General features: G+C 28.3%; 2 protein-coding genes across 3 annotated transcripts in view; one reads left to right on the top strand and one right to left on the bottom strand.

The window, feature by feature from the left end:
• Nucleotides 1-677: 677 nt before the first annotated feature.
• Nucleotides 678-22,552, top strand: part of LOC149890568 (uncharacterized) — a 29,014-nt gene continuing 7,139 nt past the window's right edge. Inside the window, exons 1-6 of one of the 2 annotated variants that reach the window (XM_090082710.1) lie at nucleotides 678-1,365; nucleotides 15,121-15,211; nucleotides 16,064-16,361; nucleotides 18,340-18,509; nucleotides 22,074-22,196; nucleotides 22,436-22,537. In XM_090082710.1, the coding sequence (XP_089938836.1) occupies nucleotides 22,136-22,196; nucleotides 22,436-22,537 (163 nt within the window). In that variant the 5' untranslated portion in view covers nucleotides 678-1,365; nucleotides 15,121-15,211; nucleotides 16,064-16,361; nucleotides 18,340-18,509; nucleotides 22,074-22,135. Of the gene's footprint in view, nucleotides 1,366-3,895; nucleotides 4,145-15,120; nucleotides 15,212-16,063; nucleotides 16,362-18,339; nucleotides 18,510-22,073; nucleotides 22,197-22,435; nucleotides 22,538-22,552 lie in introns of those variants that run through there. The other variant, XM_090082709.1, reaches the window with a different exon arrangement.
• Nucleotides 8,192-11,891, bottom strand: LOC149890569 (uncharacterized). Its single transcript, XM_090082731.1, has one exon. The coding sequence runs from the start codon at nucleotides 10,164-10,166 to the stop codon at nucleotides 8,841-8,843; it is 1,326 nt and encodes a 441-aa protein (XP_089938857.1). The 5' UTR covers nucleotides 10,167-11,891; the 3' UTR covers nucleotides 8,192-8,840.

Below are 22,552 nucleotides of genomic sequence, written 5' to 3'. Positions count from 1 at the left end.
CAAGTATATTACATGAGCATATCTTCTTGCAAAAGAAAAAAACTTTGTGAGAAAACTTTTGTAAATATTAATGTAAATACACTGAACCTAATAATTGGCTTTGAGCTGTGTACACACAAAATAATTTAGATTAGTATGCCTGACCCTTTTGTTTTAAATTATTGGCAATTATTCAATAGACTTTTCAAAAAAATATAGTAAAACGCAAATAAAACCATTATAATATGATTTATAAACGTAAAACTTAAACTATTAACCCCAGCGGGCACACAACGTTGAAACAACGTTGAAATAACGTTGATCGACGTTGATCAACGTTATTTCAACGTTGTTTTAACGTCGTGTGCCCGCTGGGACAACGCATAGAAACAAATATAAAATCCTCCATTTTATTATAAAACAAAAACAAATACAAATATTGTGAGGAGGGAAGATGAAGAAAATTGTAAACATTATCTTTAAGTTTTACCCGACTCAAACACGCTACATTCGAACGAGGAAAAGAGTGAGTCAACCAAAAAAACACCAGGTGGACACACATGTCTAATAACATGAAAAATGAATAAGTCACACCATAAATGATTAAAACTGTTTCGCAAACACGACTTGAAACACAATGATATGATTTTAATTAGTAAAGTTCTAGAAAGTTCTGTAGCCACTCTGATATAAAGACTAACAAAAAGAAAACTAGTAAAACTTGTTTTAAAGAATACCATGACTCAGAAGTTGAAACTAAAGTACTGAACGAACTTGAAAAAAAAAAAAAAAAAAAAAAAAAAAAAAAAAAAGAAATCTATTGTCTGGACGAGAATTCAAAATAACACCTGCGGACAGATAGAAAAGGAACGGTTGAGAAAATCTTTTAGATTTTTATTGAGATTTTTTTTAGAGACTTTTATTTGGGGAGATTTTTGGAGCCCTCTCTTTGGAGAGATGTTTTCGGGAAAATTTTGATGAAATGTTTTAAAGAGAGTTTTGAAGATGAATTAAGAAAGAGTTATGAAAGATTATAAAAGAGTTTTAAGAGATTTTAAAAGAGGATTTATGAGAAAAGGATTTAAAAGAGTTTTAAGAGATTTTAAGAGGATTTATGAGAAAAGGATTTAAAAGAGTTTTAAGAGATTTTAAGAGGATTTATGAGAAAAGGATTTAAAAGAGTTTTAAGAGATTTTAAGAGGATTTATGAGAAAAGGATTTAAAAGAGTTTTAAGAGATTTTAAGAGGATTTATGAGAAAAGGATTTAAAAGAGTTTTAAGAGATTTTAAGAGGATTTATGAGAAAAGGATTTTTGAAAATTTTAAAGAGAATTTAATGAAAAGAATTTATGGACAATTTAAAGAGGAACTTATGAGAAGGATTTGGTAAGGAAATGTATTTGAGTAGTTTTCAATTTGCGTTGTTATAAGTATTAATGTATTGTTATTTGTATGAGTTGATATTAAGAGAATATATATATTGTTGAGAAATAATTGAGAATATTGATTAAGAAAAATAAGTAAGAAAAGAAGAAATATCAGTCGTAAGTATTTTTACTTTTGCTTTCATTTTAAGTAAGGCAACATTATCATTATAATATTTTTTTATTAATGCTTTATTTGAGTAAACAATTTTTATTTAAAAAGTCTGATGCTCCTATCGCGCTTTTACCACATCCGCGTTACACACTAACAGTCCTACCTCACATTCTATCACTCTCTATATTTGCGCTACCATTACACTTACATAGAACCAATCGCCACAGTCACATTTTTTTATCATCACATCAAATATAAATTAACATAAAATAAAAAAAAAATTAATTAATAGAATCAGCCGCCCTCACAATATATACAATAAAAATAATAACACATTAATTGATTGTATATATTTTCATCGAATTGTGCCGTATTAGTAAAAATATTATTGTTAAAATCAAATGCCACGACTTTCACACAATAATTAGGCTTCATTGAGTTTTGATAGTGTTATATGTTATCTATAGAGTACTGCTTTTGTTTTATTAGTTACAATTACAAATGTAGGGGAAGTTGTCTATTACGGTATGGCTCTTTTTATATGGTATATATTATATGGTATATATTAAATGGTATATATGATTCTTATTGGCATTTGAAAATACGAGCAGTATGTCTATGTCTTTATAGGTAATACTATCATAGTACAATATGATCACAAAATTATTCGGCAATATGTATTACAAAACTTATCATTTGTGACATAAGGACATTCTGACAACATAAAACTCTGTTAGGTCACACCACGGTTCTTTATAGTAGCCTCAAAGAATTTGAATAAATTGCTTTTTACACGGCCTGGTGAATTTCAAAGAAAATGTTTAATTTTAGAAACTTACATGAGCTTACTTGAAACTCACACTAAACTAAGAAATATGAATAAACTAAGTATTTGTATGTATGTATGTATGTATGTATGTATGTATGTATGTATGTATGTATGTATGTATGTATGTATGTATGTATGTATGTATGTATGTATGTATGTATGTATGTATGTATGTATGTATGTATGTATGTATGTATGTATGTATGTATGTATGTATGTATGTATGTATGTATGTATGTATGTATGTATGTATGTATGTATGTATGTATGTATGTATGTATGTATGTATGTATGTATGTATGTATGTATGTATGTATGTATGTATGTATGTATGTATGTATGTATGTATGTATGTATGTATGTATGTATGTATGTATGTATGTATGTATGTATGTATGTATGTATGTATGTATGTATGTATGTATGTATGTATGTATGTATGTATGTTGTTCAAAATTCTGAGGGTCATAATCATTCTGCATATTAGAAGGAATAAGTCCATGACAAAAGTTTTTTTTAGGTTAAGTATTCCTTAATGTGAATTTTTATACAGTTTTTTATACCAGTTACGACGTATAGACTCTGTTATCTGTTTTCAGTAATAATTTGTGTATTACTTTATATTTTATTGGCTAAATACTAGTGCGTAGATGATAATTATGGTTGCTTTAATGTAGGTTTACTAAACTAATATTCGTCATGTAACACGTTTACTCTTCTTTAAATAAACTATTCTTATACCAAGAATCCTGACCAATTCAATTAGATGATACTATTTTCTTCCTGCCAAAATTTACCTTCTCCAATGCTCAGATATTCATACTCCGCGCAAAAAGCAAGGCCGAAAGAAAGGTGCCTTACATTCGATGACTCACTATATAATGCACCTTCTTTTCTTTCAAGTGCTACTTCACATTGTTTGTGCTGATTCCTATCGAATGATCTACTGGGATCACTTATCAAATAAATGACAAAACATAAAATAGTTTCGTAAATGAAAAAAAAAAAAACTAATGATGTAAATGTATATGTAAAGAATTTACGATGAATTCTTTAATTTACGAGTCATCACATTTGCCTATTTCTCGATGGATTCTTGTTGCCGTAGAGGTTATACCAGATATTTAAGAACTTCATCAGAGAGACTAGATTTTAAATAAGGAATATTTAGGAGGTACATTCCTAATCAGAATCAATGTGACTATTAGGTGATTTTAAAAGTAAAGCTCCGTGCATGTTAGATGAGCTTGGACAAAATGTACCGATATTATAGAGAGGTTTCTTCTCCTTAGCTCTTATCAAACTCGCTTTACGGCAATTGTTTTTTAAACTAAACACCATAATGCATAGGCCTTCAAGTTTATTACTGTGAGAGTATTTATATATGTTTAATTCTCATTCCAACCACATCTTGAGAAGCTCCCACAATCTAATAAACAATTTATTGCTCTAATAAAAAATTGATGCTTGAATAATTAAGTTTCTTTTTTCATTTTTTGATTCAAAAGTGAGTAAATAATAACCCGTACGCAGGCTGTTCAATAAATTAAATGAGAAAATATTGAGATGTGGTTAAGAAGAGATGTTTTGCATCTAAATAAAGCAACACATATTCAGTAATGCAAAATGTTAATTACAGTTTGTTACAAAGCAATAACCGCTATAAATAACGTGTGCTGGGGTGCTATTTAACGCCTACATATAAAAGGGTTTTAATTGTTAAGTTGTGTGTGAAACTCATTGCAGTTCATTTTGGTAAAGACCTACTTAAAGATGAAACTGGCTTTTGAAACACTGGTAATATAATATTTTCTATTACTAACAATTGAATTAAATTTTGAATAGAGTAATTAAAAACAGCAATTAGCTTAAGAACTTAATGTTCCATTACTTTATCATCCTTTTACTATTTAATCTTGATATTTGATTGCTGCACCAGCAAATAACCACCCCACCCCCCCTCCGCAGGAAATAGTTGCTGCAAGAGAAAGTAACCTCTAGAAAATAATTCAAACGAAAAAAAACATCTCATCAACAAAGTAAATACAACAATTACAATTCACCACCTACTACATTTTTTAGTATCTTAAAACTTTTTCGCCATGTATAGATAATGTTATTGCAAATTTGAGGAAGGGGTTTTTTATGAAACTTAGTTTTCCTCCAAAAAATCTCAAGAGCCATTTGTCATACTTATTTCACTTATCCGTTCACTTATCCGAGGATGTCTCTTCATAGCAAACATAATCTTTAAACATTACTTGACTCAAACAAATAACATATTTGATTGAAGAAAAGTGGGAAACAGTCGAAACACTAAGTGGACACTCGTGTACAGTTTCATGAAAGTAACACTACTAAAGTTTATTACAGCTTTTGCAAAAATGATAAGAAAATGTAATTGCAACTACAATGAGAAAATTATAGCTCAATTAACAAGGTTTGCGAAAATTCTGCAACTCTTTTATGATTTTTACAAACAAGTTGAGACCAGAGACAAAAAGTAATCAAAAGATGACCAGTAAAACCTGTTTTGGAAACTATGACTCAGAGGTCGAAACAAGAACACTATATGAAGTTGTAGATAAAGTCCATTGCCTATGTTAAGACAGCACCTGCTTTAAGAAACATCTGCAGACATTTAGAAAAAAACGGTTGAAAAATCTAAAAGATTTTTTTTGGAATTTTTAAATAGAAAAATTTTATGAAAAAATCCACAAGATCATTTGGAGAAGATTTTATGAAAAAATTAAAAAGAAGATCTTTTTAGAAAAAGTTTATGAAAGAAATATTTTGGAAAAAGAGAAAAGAGATTTATGGGAAAAAGAGGTAAAGAAGTGAAATGATATTTTTTTAGAGAGAAAAGAAAGAAGAAGAGAAAAGAAAGAGAAGAGAAAGAGAAGATTTTAAAGTGAGAATAGTTCTAATATAGACACTTTGTATAAAGACGGATTAGCCGTGAATCCAAAAGTGGCAAGAGAGTGTTTTTAAATGACTTTTGATTGCATATTAGTATCTGTATTTATGAATATTAAATATGTATACCCAATAAATATTAAATATATATTATAACCCGAGTTATATGTTTGAGAGTATTTTCTACATGAAACGAGAAGAACCTTAAGTATCATTATCATTTGACTTATATTTTGATTGAGGAATTACTATATTGTTATTAATTGTATTAAGATTTTGTTTTTAAATCTTACGTAAGACTAAAGTGTTGGACACCTTTACACGAACCATACACAAGTTATGCACGGACCACACCCACATCACACTTAGGGCAACCCAACACCCAAATATCTAAAGTACTCAAACATAACCAAATACATTTCCCAAAGACTAAACAATATCTTCTTAACTCTCACACTCAAAAAATCTCCATCGTCGTATTATCCGCACAAAGAAATTCACATTATTGCCGCGCTAACTCAAAATATACGCCCTTATCAAGCTAAAATTAGCTGGAGTAAAGATGGAAAAAGCGTATCAATCAAGCATCACGTGATGTCACGTGATCATTAAACTAATGACATTAGGTCCGGCAGCATCTTTCCGCTGGAATTTTAATTTAAAGTTTCATTTTGTTGCGGACAACCATTTGTGCTTTCAAAAGTCACCATTTTTTCCCTTAAAATATCCAGGGAGATGCTAATCATTTTAAAATATTTTAAATCAAATTTCATCATTTCATTTCCATTTCATCTCTCTTAAGTTTTTTTACAAACGGTTCCTTATATTTATCTCAGTAAGAAACAGAAAAGTCGAGACAAAGATCCCTGTCAGTTACTGAAAAACTCCTTATTCCAAATATAATTTAAATGTAATTTTTTATTGATATTGGTTGTACTTGTTTAGCCTCACAAGGTTCTCTAAATGACAAGCAAACAGTAGCATGAACAGAACCTCACAAGGTTCTCTAAATGACATATAAACAGTAGCATCAAGGAATTGAGCTTTTGTTGATACAAAATGATACAAGAAAACGAGCGGCAGAAAGAATAAAAAAATCAATCAAATCAAGAGCGGCATAATTGTTATCATCATCAACATTGTTAAGATTATTTAGAGTTGCATGATTTTTTTTCTTTACATAATACAACAAGTAAAACCATTGCGTTTGCAAACATTACAAAAAGAGGCGTGTTCTCGGTAAAGTGGCGGTCTGTCTTTGGCTAAGTTCAATTTGATTTCAATAGAATTTCCTGCAGAATTGACAAACGTATTTCTAACATTTTGAATGTTAATGCTGTCTATGACTTGAGTAGACAGATCGCGCGCGCTCATGCATAATTGCTAGAACGGTCTAATTCGAACTTATTTCTTAACGTAATGATGATAGCGTTAAGTACTACGTCAGGCGATTCGTTTTTGCCCAAGGGAATTTGAATTTCTGATTTGTCTTTGAAATAAAAATCGATGGGTTCAAAATGAGGCAATCTGACTTGAAAATAAGTTTCGTTAGGATGTTGTTGCATGAGAGCAATTTTTTCATGAGAGCATCATTTGTATGTTTATCTTATTATAAAGTAATAACAGCTTGTAAGAAAATAAATAACAACAACAATTAACAATAAAAAAGCATTTAAAAGTATCATAAAAACAACAAATAATAGTAACAGCGACACAACAAATTTAAAAGTATAAACAATAAAAGTAATATTCAATAACAAAAATAATAACTAATAAATAGAATTTATTAATATAACAAAGTAAGTTGATTATGAGCTTTAATGAATTATGAGCTTTGTATACCGCGCAAACGGATATTAAATTATTATCGGATATCAAAACTATTTTTTGTTTTAGAGGACTTACAAATAACTTTTATTCCATTCTTTTTTGTTTGTTTAAATGCAAATTTAAGCTTAAATACATATTTAATCTTAAATGCATATTTAATCTTAAATGCATATTTAAGCTTAAATGCATATTTAAGCTTAAATGCATATTTAAGCTTAAATGCATAAAACTACATTTTCGGCAAAAAATACGGCTTTTGTTTATCTTTTCGTCACAAACTTGAAATTTCAGGCATCGAGCATCCTATCTTTTTTGCAGTTTCACACTTTGAAAGGAATTGAAACAGGAATACGGGGTACAGTTACTTTATAACCAAACCAACATAAGGTGATTCTATTCTTAAGAAACTGGTGCTTGCTTCTGGCTGGTATTGCTAGTATTAAGTTGAACTTAAATCAAAAGTTGAACTAGATAACGATGCCGAGAAACTTCTAGCAACCTATTCTTAACTTTTTTTTAGAATTATTATTAAGCAGTAGTTAAATTGTTGTTGTTGTTTCGTACAATCCATATGACTATTTTTTAGCAGCGCTTCAAAGCCTGACCCACAAATTCCCATCAAATTTTTTTTCTCTTGCATTACTGTAATAATCTCAAAGTACGCGAAGGGCTGAAGTCCAAAATCTATCTTTGTAGTGCAGCCCATTGATTCATTAACTCTACTTTCATGAACTTATTAATAAAAAAATCATTTTACTTTATAATGTCAAATAACCTTAAATTTCATCACGGTGTCAGAAAAAGAAAATTTCTGTAAGTGGTAGGACTTTGACAGGTTAAACGCCGCCTTTATCCCACTACCGCCGCCTTTATCCCACTACTTCAATAAATTTTCGTTGATTTTTTTAAAAATAAAATTACTTGACTTTACTCAAGTAATAGTTATGCCAACTATACGAATAGGAACTCTTCTTAAGGTGGTCCTATACTAATAAAACCAAAATTTTAAAAATACACTCATATTTTATGATTTTCATATAAGAAATAGTGTTTTATATTAAAAGCACAGTAAAGGAAAAAAAAATAAAAAAATTTTTTTTTTGGTCAAAATTTTGGGTCCATGAACCCTAAAAATGGACTAAGCGCTGCGATAAACAGCCTGTAAACTAATAATGGTATGATCATGAAATTTTTACAGCTTTTTAATATCAGATGATTACACTCACCCTGCCAAAATCAAATAATTTAACAAACTATTGAAGCTTTTGTAAGAAAACAGGCTTAAGGCCTAAAAAAAAGCCCTGAAAAGGCTTAGAACCTAGACCTTATTTTTAGAACCAGTGAACTAACATGAATTCTTTTGGTAAGGTGAATGTGCATATATATAATAAACAACTCCTGAAAATTTCAACACAATCAGACAAACCAATCTCAAGATATTTATCACAGCGTGCTTAAAACTCACATATTGAGAAAAACAATTATAAAGATTTTTAATGAAAAAAAAATTTTTCAATATATAAAAAGGTCAAAAAATTATTGAAAAACAAAACGACTTGAGCATTATTGAAAACACAGAAAAAAAAAAAAAGTGAAAACTCTGATATTTGAAAAACAGTTAACCAAAATAGAATTATTCAATGAAAAAAAGCTTGAATATAAAAAGATAATATACAATAACTACATTACAAAATACAATAACTGCCTTAACATAAATTTAATTTTAAAAATAACAAAAAACTAATATCTAAAAAACTCCTGCTTCATAAGATACACCTTCACTTTCATTTACTTTATCTGTAAAACCTTTTCGTTGGGCACAAAGCAGCTTTCTTATTTGTTTTATTGAATCAAGCGACTTCTTTTCCATCATCTTTATTCTTTCTTGGTCTATTTTGGTACAGTACCAACTAGCAAATGTACCTGGTGTAACATTTAAATTTTCAAATATGTTCAATATACCAGAAATACCATCATTAAATGAAATTACTGCTGATGCAACACTTATTTCTAAAGTGGTACGGCAAACAAAAATCTCTTTAGGACAACGCTTCCAAATGATAGCATTAATAGATTCATTTGAGTTTTGAGTTTTGCCATGTAAACATCTACTAAGAAGCTTATCATCACTAAGGTCAAGAAAAATGGGTTTAATTTTATCCCTAATAATAATTGGTATTCCAGGTTTTTCCTTGTAAGTTTTTGTGTTATTAATTTTATCACACTGATATTTACACCAAGAGTCATTAGTTTGAGGACACATATAGTGTCGTAATTCCAAACTCAAAGCATCTGAGCAGTGAAACAAAACAGCATCAATTGCTTTTTTCATTTGGTAAACTGTTGAACCAGTACTTTTACGCACTGCAATACCATAATAATTTTGAAGTTTATTAATCAACTTATCAGTTAATCGACCTTTACCTCCTAATGATTTGCCATCTGCCAACTTGGTTTTGTCGGTGAATTTGAGTTTACGTAGTCTATTACCAACTTGTTTTTGCACATGTCCTACACATTCTAATTTTTCAACAATCAAACCTGGGTAGGGATCAGTTTTTAAAACCTCAGCATATGCTTTGGAATCCCCATCTCCAATGTAATGAGTATATCGAAGTCCCCTTTTGTCTATAGATTTCATAAAACAATCTACAATTCCGGAAACTTCCATAGATCCAGCAGATCCTTCGTGATTAATTAAACAATCATGAGTTTCCAAAAAATTTTCATAAAGTTCTGGATCGCTATCTTTTCTTGATTCCCATGATGTACAGGCATTGCATATTTTTGAAAGAACTCGATAGTCAACACATTTCCCTGAGTCACTAGCAATAACAGTAACAACACCATTAAGTGAGGAATGACCCCTTTTTTGCCAAGTTCCATCACAGGAAACAACTACATCAGCTAATACATTAATATCTAAATCATTTGGTTGGATATTGTTGTTAAGATATCGAAATTCATTTGCTGCATTTTTCATTTTCACATCAGCTACACTTTGGTATATCATATGAATTTTATCTTGAATATCATTAAATGCTTTTATGTTCATTGGAGGAGGTAAGTTCATTAGACCACAAAATTTTTCCAAACCAGAATGACCTTTTCCTATCTCTCTTACTATTTTTACTGCTATGTGATAACTTTTTTGAAGATGTTGATGTCAAGATATTTGATTGAGTTGAGTTAGTGATTTCCAATTTAGAAGTTAAATTGATGCTGACTGTTGATGCTGAGGAAAATTGATTTCCTCTAAAGTACTTTTTTTTGAAAATCCTGTTACCACCTGCTTTCCTTCTTAAATTTGAATCACATTTATTTTTTCCCATAATAAAAACAAGCACGAGGCACAAAGTATAACTCAAAGCTGATTTTTCTATAAGTAATTTATGTAAACATAGTAATTGTACTTAAAAATCATGGCTTATTTAGGAAAATAAACATGAAACAGTTACTGGCACCAGTGTCAAAAACTAAAAGTAAATGGCGCAATATTCTAAAACGCCTATTTTCTAATATAAACAACCCGTTGCTAAGGCCGTTGCTAAGAAAATTATTTAACTTCACTGTGAAACTTGCTATTTTAGAGCATTTTTAAATTCACTCCCTATAATGATCTATATATATTTAGAATGTAGAATGTTTGGGCTTCAAGAATATGCAACTTTTGAAAAATCGATTTTTTTGATTTTTTTTAGTATAGGACCACCTTAAAAGAGAAAAATCGATAAAGAGTTTTATTTCAGAACACGTATAATCAACAAATCTTTTATAACTTCGCCATCTAAAGAGTTAATAAACCAATCAGGTTTAAAACTATTTTTTAGTATTTGGTAATAGAGACGTTTACAATACATCGTAGGAGTCAAAAAACTGGGTGTTTCGGTTTTGATAACTTTGTCTTTCTAACAAGAATTTGTATGCTCATAAAATTCATCTAAAAATAAAAAATTGTTCTTTTTAAAAAACAAGCAAGCAAAAAAACTCCAAAGGGATTAAATAATAACGTTATCTAAAGTGTCTGTCTCAACTAAACTAAGTTGCACATATAAAGCAAAAACAAACTCGCCCTAGATTTTATTAAGATATGGTTTTTAGTATTACGTTCAAACAACAAACTCTAGTAATAAACAGACAATCTCTAGTAATGCTCAAACTAATGTACTTGAGTATGATAAATTTTCACCAGAAAACTCTAAGTTTTTATTAACCACGTAACGTTATATGTAATATCTTTTAGTTCAGTAGGTTTAACACCTCCTGTGGCTAATCGGCCCTAGGCTTTCTAAATAATCATCAAATTCCCCAGATATAAGCGCTGACAAAATTGCTTATGTAATTGGTGATTAATCTTCGCATAAACTTCTTCCGGTCTATTAACAAATTTTTCCAAACTTCGTCTGATACCGACGAAGCTTGGATATGAAAATATTTGGATCTGAAGACAAAATTATTCAAGTCAAACGATATTAATTATCCAACAGATCCTGCAAGTGCATTGAGACTAGTTCTTAGGCCATGTAAAACAAAGATGACTTGCCTTAATGATAACTAATTCACGCACAGAAGTAAAAGATTCCATTTCAATCATACCTAAAACTTAAATCGAATATTTTATCCCACCTTCTGTTCCAAATATTGTACTAGCACTATTTCATACAAAATCTTCAATTTAAACAATTGAAAGAATACGAACATTGATATTATTACATTTACTAAATAAGTGCATATCTTTAACAAATTTATCGGACATACCCTAGTTCCTTTTTTTTTTTGTTTTATAAAAAAGGCAAATTTCCCATCTAATATAGCTCAATTTTTTTATTCAAAAAGATTTTTTATTTCATTGCCCTGCGAAATTTATTTTTTAATGTAGGATGGTCTAGATATCAACCAATATTCATTTGATTATGAATATAACTATGCATACTTATGAAGCAGAACTTTTCAAAAATATGTTTCAAAATTAAGTTGGTATTACACAGAAATTTATCAGGTTTTCGACACGTAAATAAAACATTTCTGTTAAAAATTTGGACTTGATAGTTTAATAATTATATCATCTTAATGAATTAAATTACTGGACCATGTCTTTTATTTGACTTATCAAAGTTTTTTTTTTTTTTAATTCAATTTTTGTTTCTTAGATTTACTTAGTAAAAGCTTAATTTTATTAAGTTGTTATACTTTTATACCACGCTGTTTTTGTCTTCACTGTTTTAAGATTTTGGTATTTATTTACTTGTTTTTTGTTTATTCTATGGATTTCGTTAAGCTTTAAAAATAAAAAAAGAGAAGTTCAGAGTGTTTTAGTTGAAAATGTAATTCTTATGTTAAGAAATAAGTTACAAGTATTTTAACTGATAATGCCTCAAACACGAGAGCTGCGTGGAATATTATTGAAAGAAAATATCCAAAAAATTTTCGTAATAGTTGTGCTGCCCATACAATCAATCTTTTAGTAAAGGACATTTGCCTTCTTCTTGAATTTGTGAATATTTTAGAAAAATCTAAAAAACTGATAGCATTTGTTAAACAAACAACATCATCTAAACTGACATTTTTTTTAAAATCATTTTTTTTCTTTGGATTATAGAAGCTGACGATGGAGCCAAATTTTGCGGATATCTCCTATCTTACAATATATACAGTATTGTGAAAAATTTAACAACCACCAAAAAAACAAATTATAATTTATTTTTATGTTTAAATTTTTATTTAACCGAATATATTTATCTGGTAGAAAAACAATAATAACAAATTTTAGAAAATAGACAAACAAAATAAAAAATGATAATAATGATAAAAACTTTTAAACAAATAAAAAAAATGTATTTAAAATTTTATAGGTAATTTTTATTTAAAAAAAAAATTGTGAAAAAGTTAAGAACCATAGAACAAAAAACGGTAATTTTTACCTAATACCGCGTAATTCTACCAAGATTTTTTAAGCACTCATTTATACAATTTGGCATTGAGTCTATTAAATTCTCTAAGTTATGACCCGCTACCTTGTTTTGTTCTTTGAACGATACAATCGAGATTATATTTTGCTGCCTGCTAATCATAATTCGCTTTTTCGGTTACCAACCTCGATATTCATCTCATCACTGAACATTACTGTTCTTCATTTTTGTTTAGACCATTCTTTGACACTTTGGCAAAATTCTTTTTGCTTTTTTATATGTTGTTTGGTAAGTCGTGGTTTTAGAACAGCTTTTTTCCATAACATATTGTTAGCTAATAGTTTCCTACGAAAAAGTGATGCCGATGCTTAACGTCCATTTGGAAGCTTCCATTCCCTTCTTCATTCATGCGACGATTTTTCTTCACCAACCTGATTAAAAGGCCATCGTCATTGGGTCTTCTCAAACGCGGTCTTCCAGAACGATGGCGATCAAAGTAAGATTTCGTCTCTTTGAATCTTTTGATGATTTTTAGCACCGAACTATGTGATCGCTTTATTATTTTTCCAATTTCACGAGCAGATTTACCTTCTTGGTGAAAATGCACCACTTTTACAAGATCTTCATAGGCAATAACTTTTCTGCTCATTTTTTCAAAAGAAAAGAATTTTTTTTGTTTGAAATTAAAGACTTTTATTGGTTTTTTGGTAATGACTCAGGACATTAATAGAATATTTAAACAAATAAGGTAAAAATAAATTAAAAAAGACGTTTCCGCTGCTTTCAGGACAAAAAATTCTCTGTGATTTTTAACTTTTTCACAAAAAAAATATATAAAAAAATTAACTCATAATATTTAATCCTTATTTTAGCGGGTTCTTTTAATTAATTTAAAAAAAAAAAAAATCTTTTTTCTCGTGTTTTATTTAACATGTTTGAAAAAAAAGACTATTTTATTATCTTTAGAATAAAAATTAATTAAATTTATTTGAAAAAATAATTTTTTTTTATTTAGTGGTTCTTAACTTTTTCACAATACTGTATATATATATTTTAATGTGTTGGTGTACCACAGTGACCTGGCCCAAATTCTAACATAGAACCTGTCTCTGAAACCGCTGTTGAGTTGTTTTTAGCCTAACAATAGCTTTTTAAGAAATTGTAAGAAGATGGACTTAAAGGAGAAACACGTTACCCTTGTAATATTAAAAATGTATTAAATCTTCAGAAACTATAAATAAATAAAATTAACTTAAAAAAATTGTAATGTCTTTATGAAAAACAAATACTATTTAAAGTTGCGCAACAAAAGTGGAAAATTATCGTTGCATTAATATGCAGAGGTTTTTTATATTGTCCGTTTGTGCCAACCCAGCAAGCACACGATGTTGAAACAACGTTGAAACAACTTTGAAATAACGTTATTTCAACGTTGTTTCAACGTCGTGTGCTTGCTGGGAATTATTGCTGCCAAAAAATAATTTTAAATTTATGTTTAAGGAAAAAAAAAACAATAGCACATGGGAGAAATGAACCAGGGTCACCGACCAATAGATGTTAATGATTTCCCGATGAACATAACTGTACCAATCGTTTATGAAAAAACATTTTTATATAACTTAGATTAAGCATCACAGTAAAGCGCAAAAACAAAATCATTAAATAAAAAACAAACAAGTATTTTTAAAACGTTGTAACAATGCAAATCCTTAAAACTTCTTTACAAATTTGTATTACATTTTCGCTGAAAAATAATTATGTAAAAAGTTTGGTTTACTTTATACTTTCCAGTATACTTTGCTGTATGCTAAACGGCACACTAAATTTTTAGTTACGTCACGTTTCAATTAAAACGCTTTTGCTTCAAGCTGGTTTTGATATTTTAAATTATAACATACGTCTAAATGTCATAGTTTAAAATATCAAAATAAATTTCAGGAACGAGCTGCAATGATGTTTTTTATTTTTTAACTTTTTAGTTTTTATTTGATTTATTTAAAATACGAAAAAAATTTAATCTGGGGTTGAAATTTGTATATAAATTTTTTATTGACTGCTTTTGAATATTTATTTTCATTGTTCAGTTTGAGTAATCTACTCATTAAACTTTTTTTTCAGATTATTTTAACAGGTGGTCTAAGTTGTGTAACTACTGTGTTGTTTCAAGGAGTTATTGACTCAAACAACAATCTAACAAAACAAGACTATTGTAAGTTAACGAATTTTTGTAGTTATCCATTAAGTAAAATGTGTAATATGTAACTCTATAGTATATATATTGTATATAATATGTATTTTTGTAATATGTAATTGTATGTGAATGTCATTACATAGATTTTAAGCAATTAAATATTTACAATAGTGCAACGAAGTTTAATTTAACAGTCATAATAATTTTATGTGTGACATAAATATGTATTTTTTAATGAAATTATTGCCTCTGTGGTCAATGAGGCAGACTCATTCAGTACATTTTATTCAGTTTCATTTACAAGGTATTAAGTACATTGTTGTTAGATACTTTAGATATAATATTACTGAGGTGTTCTTGATCAATATGGCTGGTTCCTTACTAATCTTTACTTTAAGAAGATATTAGTTGAATTTGAAACTGCCACTGTAAATTCCATTTCTAATTTTCTCTACTAAGTCCCTTCAAGTTATTATTTAGTTGAAATTGGTTCATTTTTTACAAGCTTTTTCAATCCTAATTTGTGTTTCCATTTCAAACTTTGCTTTTTGCTAAAAGATTAATTTCTTCTACATAAATACTTAAACTATTTATGAGAAATTATTTTGGGAATGTTGAGTTGATCTTTTGATGTGGATTTTCATTTTTTATTTAGTTTCCTTTTACATTTAGTTTTTCTTATTTTCTGTGCTTTTTAAAAAAATGCTTTTAAAGTTGTGCTAAAATGTGTGCTATTGCATATACTTTAGGATAAATAATTGATTAGCTTAAATATTAGATTAGAGCTATGAAATTTTAGGCTAGTTTTTTCTGAAAAGCATTTTTATGGAATGAATTTTTACACTAATCCAACTTTGTTTTTCCATACAGACACAGTTGGCTTGTTTTTTGAACTCTACTATGGCAATTACAAGTATACAGGGTTAAATGGACTCAAATCGAATCCAAAGTTTCCAACATCTCCTGACTCTTATGGATTTGTTAATGGGATTGAGACATCATTAAATATAAATTCTAATTATGGTCAAAGAATCCGCGGATGGTTTCAGCCGAAAGAATCAAAGAGTTATAAGTTCTCTATTTCATGCAGTCTACAATGTGAGCTTTATTTAAGTACTGACAGTTCTCCTGGCAACAAGACATTAATTTCAAGTAGCTCTGCATTAGGGTAATTTTTTATTGTTGGCATTTTTATCTGATGGTAAATTTTTTTCTTTCTTGTAGGATATCTATTTTAGAAAGAACAATTTAAAATAAGTTGGATGATAATGTATTATAAAAACTGGAACTTTTTTAAAACAATCTTTTTATGAGAAATCTCTTCAATTGGTTTTCAAATAAACATGAGATTGAAATTTTTAGTTGCTTTACACCAGTATTTTTATGTTTTTTTTTAACTATGAACAATCATATTAAAGTTGTGCCAATTTTGAAATATGAATAAAAGTATGCTACCTCTGAAAATTTTTTTAGTTTTCCTGAACATTTACATTAACCTCAGCCCCCAAAAAAGTCAAGCTAAATGTGTGGTCCAACTTCTCTCTTGTTACGTATGTTATAAATGCTTAATCTGGAACCTTTTTCGAGCAATTTTGTTATGTGTAGGGTTTAAATTTTTTGGTCAGTATTTGTGACGAATTGATCAGTATTTTCAGAAATAAATGTTTAATATTTTTTGATCAGTACAGAATATAGTTATGGGTCAATATTTTAAACAAATGGTTGGTATTTCAATTTAGTTTTGTCAGTTAAAATTTGACAGTATAAAAATTAAAATTTATAATAATTAAAATTGATCAGTACAAACAAAGTTGGTCAGTAAAAGTTTTATTTATACATTTTTGTACAATAATTTATCTTCAAATATTTAACAATATAAGAATGATTGCAAGTTCAAAGGGATGTAATCAGTCTCTTAGTAATGCTTTAGTAGCTTTCTTTGGCATGTTTTTGTATTTCACTAATAGGAATGTCTTATGCTGTCAGTAGGGGTTTTTACTACTTCATTAAAATTACAAAATCTACAATATGTTGGTACTTGAGTTTCTTTAAAAAATAGGATAACTGCATACACATTAGACCAATTTTCATTATTGCTAATCATAGTTTAAGTCCACCTTAAAAGCTTTTTGTTTGAATTGATCAAAAGTCTTTCATTTCATTTGTTTGATGTAATCTATTTCTGTCTGAGTAGTTTTTATTTAATCATTTGCAGCTAAATCACCTATTTGCTTGGATGAAATTGATTTATTTGTTTTGCCCCACTGATAACCTTTTGTCCATAGTTTTATTGTAATTTTTGGTATTTGGCTTTTTTTTTCTTATCTTGATGACTTTTGTTCACCATAGCCTCAACCTTTTTATCCACATTCTGTTGCTTGAATCCAACTCATCTCTGTATTATCTTTGCCAAAAATATTATAGAATGCATCACCATCTAAGAATAATCTTCTCTTTTCAAAAATATTTGCAACAAACCTAAACTTTTGTTGATATAAATGGCTTTTTGTTGATCTAAATGGCTCTTTGTTGATCTAAATGGCCTAAAAGCTTGATGACACAACTGTAAGGGACCTTACTGTCTGAGACCTAGCTGTCTGATGACCTAAAAACAGTTTACCTTCAATTGCATCTTATTTGTTCAGGTATGTTTCACATCTTATCTACTCACGTTTTACTTTCTGTTTCCTTGATTTCAATGAGGCTTGCTCTTCTATTGTGTCATTTTCTACCAAGGATTTGCATTCTGTTAAAAATTTGTCAAACTTTCTTTGTTTAGTGCACAGATAGAAATGGCAGTCTTATTTACTTGAGTCAAAATAAATAATACATTAATTAAATTGAAGATCATTTTACTTAAGTTTAACTGATTATATATTAGTTTAAAATGTAAATCATTTTATTCAAAATACAAAACATTTTAGTTAAATAACTGACCACATGATTAGTTTACTAACCATTTAACTAAAAACTGATAGCTAATTGTAATACTGACCATTTATTTAAAATACTGGTCCACTCTTTAAAAATACTGACCTATTAAATGTCAACCTTTTATATAGTATAGGCTCTGCACCACATTTTTATTTTCAATGTATAAATCATCTTACAACTTCTTATTTCTAGTTATGTTTTTTTACTGATAGGGTTTTGCAAACCTCTTCAAGCATCAGCTTGAGATCAACTCAGAATTATTACATAGAAGTTCTTACTGTTGTAAATGGTCTATCTGTCCTTTCTGTTGGTGTGGTGGATCTTTTAAATATTTTATCATCATCATTATCTTCTCAAAATTGGTTCAATTCAATTAGATTAGGTAATTTTAAAAGTTATCTTGTTTCAGTTTATGATGAAGTTTATATTGGTAAATGAATGTTGATTTGTTAAAAGTGTTTAATGTAACAAGTTATGTAATTGTTATAACATAAATAAAACCATAAAAAGCAATAAACTTTGTTCATAAGAAAAAAATAAAAATAAAAAGGTAAAAAATAAAAAGTCGTTGCACTTTACTTGTGAATTACTCATCGTAAAGAGTAATTCACAAGTAAAGTGCAATGACTTAAAAAAGATAAAGAAAAAAATCAAATTGAAACTGATTTTATAAAAAAATTAGGAATTTAAAAAAGTTTTTACTTGAACCCTTAAAATGAACATTTAAAAGAGATAAAATATAGGTCAATTATCTAATATAATGTATTCACATATACTTGCACATATACACACATACACAAATTAAAATCATATAGATGTACATGAAGAAAAAGGTTATCAGATGGTTACTGTAGAATATATTATAAGGAATGTAGTCTTTTTTTTAGTGGAAAGACAAAGCTGTTTTAAAATATTTTATGATGAGCTTTTAATTAACATATATTTAACCATTAATTTTAGTCAGTAAATTTTTTTTTTTTTTTGCATCAATAAACATGGATTGAAAATAGAAACCAGTTTATTTAGTTTTCTTTAATTGGCTTTTTTGAATTTCCCTATCATTCAATGTAAAATTTGTTAATATTTGATAATTAGTTTTATTGGCCCATTTCAGATTGAAATTTGGTTCTAGGACATCTAGAAATTGCTTACCTACTTTCCCTCCTTCTTAATGGCCTTATAAAATTATGTTTTAACTTAAAACAAAAAGCAGTTTAAAAATAAATATTCATTTGTTTAATTCTTTGACTATTAGTTTCCAAAGTTTTCTCTTTAATTGAGTAATGATGGTTTTTGGCAGCAAACGAAATCTGCTGAATCAACATTTTTGAAATGAATTTTTTTAAAAATCCTATATTAAGACTGCATTTCTAATAATTTTTTGCAAAATAAGAAATTTTTAATAAAAAAAATAATTTGCCCAGAGTTAAAAAAGAATGTAGTTAAGTTTGACTTTTTAAGTAGAAATGATGGAGATGAAATGATGGAGATGAAATGATGGAGTGACTTATGGCAGTATGATGATATTTAAGTGATATTAGTACCTATTAAAGTGATTTGATGGATTTTAACAAAAGCTACGGCTTAAAATATTAATAAAAAATTAAATGATTAAAAATGAAATGGTTGCTTGTTATAATAACCATCCGAGAATTTGTTTATGTTGTTTTAGTTCATTTGTGTTTCAAATCTAATGAAAAGTAAGAGATCTCTATGTAGCAGATTAATTATAGTTCCAAGGAGTAAAATTTTCCTGCTTTAAAAAAATGTTTTACCAAATATCTGGTTCACTAAAAAAGTATTTTGCACAATTTTATAAATTTATTTTCTCATTTTTTCTCCTAAAAAGTAATTTTACATCAGTAAAGTTTAAAATTGTTTGATAACGGGTGATGCGGAAGTTATTGGACAAATCCTAATTTCATTATTTGAGCATAATAATTAGTGTTTGTGTTTTTATGCGTAGGCATAAACGTTCTTTAAAATATAAACTTTATTATTTGAAACACAATTATTTAAAATGAGGTTTAATGCAGCTGAATGAGAATCTTTTCGAAAGTGACTAAAAATGTTTTTTGTAAATAAACCTAATATAAAAAAAAAAATAATCGTAAATCCTTTTGAAAAGGAAGGATTTGCTCGAAGTACAATATATGATAACCTAAAAAGACTTGAAACTGTTCAATCGTTTTCTGATAGAAAGCACCCTGGTCGTCCAACATCCTGGACTAGAGAAAAGAAAGCCGATTTAACGAGACTTGTCAACAATCAAAAAGAGGTCAGTCAGAGAAAAATAGGTATTAAATTCGGTGTAAATCAATTGACAATTGGGCGTCAGTTAAAAAAAAAGAATATTAAATATAGAAAACGTGAAAAGACTCCAAAATACACTATAGAACAACAAATAAAGGCAAAGAAAAGAAGCAGGAAACTAGTTAACCAACTCTATAACACAAAATCGCTTCTAGTCATCGATGATGAAAAAAACTTTTGTTTTGCAGGGGACAACATGCCTGGAAATTCTGGATACTACACAAACAACAAAAAGACATGCCCAGAAAGTGTTCGTTTTATAGAAGAGAAATTTTCAAAAAAATTATTAATGTGAATAGCCATATCTGACCGTGGTATGTCCGAGCCATTGTTTCGCACTTCCAAGGCTGTAGCGATTAATTCATCAATCTATATTAATGAATGTTTAGAAAAACGACTTCTTCCATTTACTCACAAGTATCATGGAGACTTTAACTATTTATTTTGGCCAGATTTAGCAAGTTCTCATTATTCTAAAGATTCTCTAAATTGGATGGACCAATATGTCTAATATGTTGATAAAGAATCCAATCCCCCAAATGTGCCTCAAGCACGACCAATTGAAAATTTTTGGGGACATTTGGCACAGAAGGTTTACGAGGGAGATTGGCGAGCTTCAACAGAGCAAGTTTTGCTTGATCGAATTAAACTAAAACTACAAGAAATTGATTTAAACTTTTTACAGTCGCATATGAAAGGCGTCAGAGCAAAATTGAGATCAATTGCAGATGGTGGTGTTTTTTCATATAAAAAATAATATATTTTTATTAAAAGATAAATGCTTTATTTAAAAAAAATATAATAGTAGTTTGTTTTTTTATTTATAAATAAGTTATTGACATTTTTATTTTGTCCGATAACTTCCGCATCACCCATTAGACCCAGAACTGGGTTGATCAAATAGACATGTAATGATTTGGGAGTCTATCAAACAGCCATAAAACAGCCGCATAAAATTTTACATTTTTCTGGCCAGGCTAAAAGTAAAAGTAAAAACTTACATTTTTAAACCAATTAAATTAAATTTAAACCAAAAATTTTTTTAAAAAATTTGTGAGTTCTTTCATAAATTAGCATTAAACAAATAAGCATAAAAATTTTTCTCTTCTTAAGAAGTTCTCAGAAAAATCTGCATTAGAAAAGAATTAAATTTTTTGATTAACTTTATTAACTTAAATATTTTAAATTGATTTAAGGTATGCCTATTGTCAGTCTCTGAAACATAGTTATGCTGGTTTTGCTTTTGCATTATCTTTATGCTGTCTTTGCTTATACTTAATAATAATATTAAATGTTTTCTATAACATTCAAGAAGTCTTCTTGTTAACATTAACAAGTTATCGATATCATTTTTCTGCCTTATTATAAAGAGCAGTAGCAAATTTAAAAACGAAATTTTTTGGAGTGCTTTTTATTATGGTTTCTAATTCTTAAATTGTTTAACTAAATAGTTACAATAAAAATAGTTAATTAGTTAGCATTAATAACTGATAAAAGGGTTGATATAGTTTTTATAAATTAGTAGTTTTCTAATTGGCTAAAGTTAATTGTGAATTTTTTATATATTATCCTAATAAATAAAAAACAATACATATTAATCTGATGTTTGATAATAGCTAAATATTAATTTTAGGAATTTGTGTTTCTGGGAATTGTAGCAACAATCAAAATGAATATTGCATCAACGAAGCTAAGATGTATTTTGTTTGTACTTGCTTAGTAGGGCAATATATAGATGGGAACTTTACATGCAAAGGTTTTTTTTTTTTCCAAAATATAATGAATTTTTATATTTTTATAGTTTTAAATCTTAATCTTGACTTAAAACAAATAGTTTTCCTATGTATATATGATGAGGTTATCATAAACACTGTGAGAAGTCTTTTTTTACCATAACAGTCTACTCAATATATATACTTTTTTATCTCATATATTTACACATATGTACACATATATTTATACATATGTATATATATATATATTTATCTCACTTAGTTCAAAAACAAGAAGCTCTTCCTTGTCTTAATGGGAATAGCTCTCTAAAATGTTTATGCCCAAGTGGATTTTCTTTGAATAATGTATCACATCTTTGTGAAGGTATTATTTTACTTA

The sequence above is a fragment of the Hydra viridissima genome, unplaced genomic scaffold, assembly GCF_058129835.1.
Source record: "Hydra viridissima isolate aposymbiotic clone 2 unplaced genomic scaffold, HvirCarnegie_v1 scaffold_3, whole genome shotgun sequence".
NCBI lineage: Eukaryota > Metazoa > Cnidaria > Hydrozoa > Anthoathecata > Hydridae > Hydra > Hydra viridissima.
The sequence above is the reverse complement of the archived record's forward strand: the minus strand, read 5'-3'. Positions and strand labels throughout refer to the sequence as shown.